Source organism: Morone saxatilis, unplaced genomic scaffold (genome assembly GCF_004916995.1).
Source record: "Morone saxatilis isolate NCDOM2014 unplaced genomic scaffold, NCSU_SB_2.0 Contig4, whole genome shotgun sequence".
Lineage (NCBI taxonomy): Eukaryota > Metazoa > Chordata > Actinopteri > Moronidae > Morone > Morone saxatilis.
This window is the reverse complement of record NW_023339984.1, coordinates 14,116,810-14,122,662: the sequence shown is the minus strand read 5'-3', so window position 1 is coordinate 14,122,662 and position 5,853 is coordinate 14,116,810. Positions and strand designations below refer to the sequence as shown.

The 5,853-nt window shown below is 42.0% G+C and overlaps 1 protein-coding gene across 1 annotated transcript in view; it reads left to right on the top strand.

Annotated features, from left to right (window-relative positions):
* LOC118338490 (TOX high mobility group box family member 4-like) overlaps positions 1 to 5,853 on the top strand; it is an 8,704-nt gene continuing 2,851 nt past the window's right edge. The window contains 9 exon segments of the mRNA XM_035675800.1: positions 1 to 1,046; positions 1,641 to 1,709; positions 2,720 to 2,770; positions 3,447 to 3,734; positions 3,817 to 4,077; positions 5,140 to 5,263; positions 5,266 to 5,336; positions 5,338 to 5,373; positions 5,460 to 5,542. Of these exon segments, the coding sequence (XP_035531693.1) occupies positions 939 to 1,046; positions 1,641 to 1,709; positions 2,720 to 2,770; positions 3,447 to 3,734; positions 3,817 to 4,077; positions 5,140 to 5,263; positions 5,266 to 5,336; positions 5,338 to 5,373; positions 5,460 to 5,542 (1,091 nt within the window). The 5' untranslated portion in view covers positions 1 to 938.

Sequence of the window (5,853 nt, the reverse complement as noted above, 5' to 3'; positions counted from 1 at the left end):
CATACACAATATTCACAATATGACAGTTATTTAATTAAATACATTATCCAGGGAATGTGCATTAATGTAACTCATAGATTCAGGCTGGGTATAAGAGTCAGAATTTAATTAATTAACCTTTAACGAGAGACAAAAAAATAAAATCTAATAATTTAAAGCCACTCGTGTTTTCCTTTTCCCTCGCATGTGATTTTATTTTGAAACTGGCGTCGCTCCACATCCGGCGCCGACCTCGTTTAACTTGACCAACGGCCCTTCCCGTTTAATCCCACCCGCGATCCGGGGCTCGGGATCCATTGAGCAGCCTGGCCCGGGCCAACACGAAGCGAAAACGGGGGGTTCGTTCCCTGTCAGACACCTTGAAAACGATCACCGGCGTTTTGTGTGTTTTTTTACCCCCCGTCCGGTACCCGAAACCCCCGGTAACGGCGTCCGCAAGCTCCCCGTTTAACCGTTAAACCGTTAAACCGTTAAACGTTGTGTCGGTTAGTTAGCCGTTGGTTCGAATGTCACGTTTGAGGTCCGGCGGACAAACGAGCGCCGGGGCCAACGGAGGAGCACTGCAGCTTTGCGTCAAAGACAGATAATAAAGCTAAAAAAAAAATAAAATAAAAACACACCCGTGGTTCGGGACAAGTCCGCAATAAAGAACCGGGACCGGCCACGTTACCTCGGGTAGACAGGCGGTCAGCAGAGAGGTTATTTCTGGCCCGGCTGCTGGCGTTACACATGCTCCGGTTCTAGTCGTTTTGAGCTAACCCCACTAAAAAAAAAAAATACATATAAATATAAAAAAATAAACACTAATAACGTTACAGCTCCTCTCCCACAGTTTAAGCACAGGTTAAACGGGAGGGAGCTCCGGTTTTATCGCGTTAAAACGTCTTTGAATTGAACTGAAGAGCCTCACAGCTAACATATGAGGCCCGGTTGAAAAGATGGACCTGAATTTTTATTCGGATTTAACGGACGGTACCGGGCAGCACGACGGCGATCCAGAGTTCTTGGATCCGCAGTCTTTCAATGGATTTGACTCTGACAACAAGGTGACTTTTATCTCAATGAATGGGGCGACAAACGTGATTCACACACACACACAGGGTGACGTGTTTGTGTGGGCTTTACGTTATTGCACTAACAGGCTTGGTCAGTGAACGCATCAGGGTTTTATTTTAGATATTACCTTGTTTGTTTGGGTTTTACTGGACTTATTGTAGCTCTGCTGCCTCCCTGGTTGCTGGTTGGGATTGCTCCCTGTGGTGGTTTTTGTTGAGGTATTTATTTGTCGTGTTTTGGTGAAGCTTTCTTTAAATCCTGACAGGTATTCTGCTTCTTCCGGCTCTTTTTTTTTGGTGTTTCCGAGCCAGAAAAGGTAGTTTATTGTTGAGGCTCGTTCCCAGGAGCTTCAGATACAAACACTTTTGGGGACCCCGACGTTTAAACAAAGCTGATATTTCCACAGATTATCTCTCTCTATCAGGATATAGTGAAAGCTTCAGCAAATCCGACGTAAAGTTACTTCAATAAAAGTTTCCTACTGCAGCTTTAATGTCAAAAAAATGACGAGTAATATGGGAAAACATTTAGAAATCTACTTCTAACTTACGCACCTTATTTTTTTGTTTTATTATATGTTTCAGTTCCCTGGAGGCAGCGACAACTACCTGACAATATCCGGGTCCGGCCATCCTTTCCTCTCTTCTTCAGAGGTAGACCTTTTTGTTTGACCTCTGGAAAATAATGTGGCGTTTAATTTCTCCTCTAACAGGATTTGTTTATCTCCACAGAGTCCCCGCCTCCCATCCCGTCCTCCTGTGCAGATTATATAATGTATATTTCATGTTTTAAACACGTGCGTTGGAGTCACAGAGTTAACGAGTTTTGGATTGTGTTTCTTTAAAGATACCTGAAAGATAAACACCTGGAGAAGATCTGAAGAAGATCTCAGCTTCCTCAAAGACTCTTTTAAACATTCGGATGAAAAAACTTAAACTAAAATATATTTTTTAACTAATTTACTAAATTAAAACTCTATTTCCTAATCCAGACAAACCCCAGGCGACAGAATATCTACTCGATACCTCTCTCTTCTCACAGTTAACGTGTGTCAGGTTGAACCAACGATTGGTTTCTTACTTTTTAACATTGTTTTATTTCCAATAAATCATAAAGAGGTAAAAATATACAGCAAAATGACGTTAAAATGGTGTAAAATTGTAGTTTGCTCGGTTTTTACGACCACAAACCACATTTTAAAGTTTCATTATTTGATATATTCGTCAATATTTATGCAACATTTTACAATTTCACACAGCACGACATACTTACTTTATCTCGTGCCGTACAAAATGTATTTGAGTATTGTGGTTTCCAGCTCCCTGGATTAGGAAATAAAGTTTATAATAAATAAACGGACTGGATCAGAGCGGTGTAAGTGTCGTTAAACGACCCTGCAAAGAAACCGGACGCTCAGCTCTGTGACTCGAATGCAGTATTACACATCAGTGGCACAAACTCAGCTTTAAACGACATTAACGACACTACATCTACGCCTAAACTACCTGTTAGATAAAGATAAGACGAGCCGTACACGATGAGGCCTGTTTGTTCTGTTTGTATGAACCATTTAATGTCGGTGGTTAAATGAGTACGTATAAAGAAACTGCAGCGTAATGTGAGCCATGACCTTTTACTTACTGACATACTCACGATCTTTTAGTGTGCCACTAAACCCATCGACCTCTTCAACCTCGCTGGATCTGCTGGTGGAGTATGAATCATTTATAAATACTTTATATTTCACACCCCTCTTTACTTAAATTCACTTTTATTTTCTCTTTTTTGTTTTTTTTTTACACTGTCGCTTTTATGAGACAAGTTCGAGCGGATCATCAAAACACTGTCAGAATAATATAATGTAGCATAATATATCTTAAAAAAAAGTAAAATATAAAAGTGTATTTACGCATTTCTCACTCATCAGGGATAGACTGAAACGTTAAATAAGGATGTAAAAAGAGGCAGCGTTCCCTGTCGCAAAGCACGTGCAACGTCGTCCCAGTCACGCACGGAGCGTTGATCGACGGAAACCAGACAATGGAAGAAGTAGAAAAGCTGTAGAAATGTGATAAACGAAGTGTGATAAACAGGTTTTTAATAGAAACGCCAAAAGCGAAGTGTTTTGAATGAGTCGCAGATTCACGGTGTGCAGGTTAGCAGCATGTGTTGCCATGGTGATCCAGTTTAGAGAGACGTTTTTTTTTCAGAATCGTAGAAAAATCAAATCTTTTGTCCAAAATACTTTTCCTCCCGACTTTATTTTAACTCTCTTTCCTTCCTTTTTCCAAATTTGTCACGTCGCTCCTCTCCACCCCAACCTCTTACAAACCCGTTTTCTCCTTTTTCTTTTCTTCCTTTCTTCCTTTCTTCTTTTCTCCGCCCTCCAGACGTTCCACACTCCCAGCCTCGGCGATGAGGAGTTCGAGATTCCTCCCATCTCTTTGGATCCGGACTCGGCGCTCACCGTGTCCGACGTGGTGTCCCATTTCGGGGAGCTGTCGGACGCCGGCCCCTCCGACAGCGTGGTCGTACCCGGGAACGCCGTGGTGGAAGGGGACGACCCCTCGTTCGCCTCCACCTTCGTCAACGCCCCCTCGCAGGGGCTGGAGCACCTGAGTCTGGGAGTCATCAACCAGTCGGGGGGAAGCGCTTTGTTGGGGTCGTCGCTGGGAATGGTGAGTTCTAACATCTCAAAAAGTTATCTCCAAACACCAAAAGTCTTCACTCGCTCACGTTCTCCCGCTCCCGTCTTTCCAGGATCTCGGTCATCCCATCGGCTCCCAGTTCAGCAGCTCGTCCCCGGTGACCATCGACGTCCCGCTGGGTGACATGAGCCAGAGCCTGCTGGGGTCCAACCAGCTGACCACCATCGACCAGTCGGAGCTCAGCGCTCAACTGGGGCTCGGCTTGGGAGGCGGGAGCATGTTGCAGCGCCCCCAGTCGCCCGACCACCCTCTGTCGGCCACGGCGTCGCCCACCAGCTCGCTCCAGGATGACGACATGGATGACTTTAGGAGGGTGAGGCTCTAAAGGCCCCGAACACCAGCGTCGTCTGCGAGCGTCCTAACGAAGCGGATGGTTAATAAGTCGTAAATGTTTAATATCTGAGATTTTAAAACGGTTTTCAGGTGATTCTGCACACAGGGAACGTGAGTCAGTGTAATCAGGTTTGTTTACCAAAGTTAAATCAGAACAAAGACACGGTAGGAATGTTTTTATATTCGACTCTACGAGGATGTTTTTAGTTTCAAAAGCAATCCAGAGTTTTTATTAATCAGAATCAGAAAGACTTTAATAATCCCAGGGGAAATATTTTTGTTACAAAACTCCAGATATACAAACAACATTTATTATACAAACATTTATTATACAAACATTTTATAATAAATTAGAACAAAATATAAAAGATTATAAAAATACAGATCCAAATTTTTACCAGTTTAATATAAATAAAGATCAAATTTACAGTTTAATAAATAAAAAGATCAAATTTACAGTTTAATTTAGTAAAAAGATAAATTTTACAGTTTATAATATTAGAAGATCAAATTTAACCAGTTTAATATTAGTAAAGATCAAATTTTACAGTTTAATATAATATAAAGATCCAATTTACAGTTTTAATATAGTATCATTTATCAGTTAATAAGTAAGTCAAATTACAGTTAATAAATATTATAAAAGATCAATTTACAAGTTTAATTAAATACATAAGATGAAAAAGTGCAATTAAGCCTTATTTGTACATTAATCCTTTAAAATATTACAGGAATAACTCCAAACTTAAACACAATTAATCCCTCCTTTAGATTCTGATTTACACCAACCAGTTTGCACATTTTAAATCCTCTGACATAAAAAAAAAAATAAAAAAAAAAACAAATCCAACGTGGGAAACTCCTCAAGAAATACAACGTAATACATGAACACGAAACATCCTTTAACTCTGGCCTGCGTCTCTTCCTCCTTCGCACCTCACGAGCGTGTTTGGTGGATCTCCCGTCTCGCTTGGCCGTCTTCCGGGAGTCATCTCTCTTCGACCCTCCCTGTCCGAGTCGCCGTCTCCGCCCCGCCTCCAAGCAGCTCCCGGCTGTCCCGGACGCCCAAAGCAGGAAAGCCGGGCAAGAGCGAAGAAGCCGCCGAAACCGGAAAGACCCGAACGAAGCCTCATAAAACGGTGTCGGCCTAACCGCTTTGTTCTTCAGGGCACGCAGGCGACATCAAGGGACAAAATCCCAAACGCCACGTTTGGAGAAGTTTCCAAGATAGTGGCCTCAGATGTGGGACAGCCTGGGGGAGGAAGCCAGAAAGCAGGTGAGGGGGAGGAAACTCCCGCCCCAGGGAACGACGTGACGCCAGTCCGACTGTCTGAGCTTTTTTTACCTTGTTCATCCTTTCAGGTGTACAAGAGGAAAAACGAAGCGGCCAAGAAGGATTATTTGAAGGCGCTGGCAAGGTACAGAGCCGGACACGTTTCTCCCAGGTGAAGCAGATGTCGTTCTGTAAAGCCTCACAGCTTGCCTGTTACAACGCAGGATGTAGAGATTAAACGTTTATATTATATATTAAAGTAAATAAGAAAGCTTCACTACGCGAGAATTCAGATTGTTTCGTTGTTGAATGTGATTCCGTTTTAGTGAGATTGTCTAGAAATGTAAAACTGTAACTTATAATTCGAAAATAAGAAGTTTTCTTTGAGGAAAATGTTTTTATCATCGTCGTTTTAATAATCTTAAGTCTTAATTTTCAAGTTTATAACAAACCAAAAACCAGCTAATAATTTGTTTATTTCTA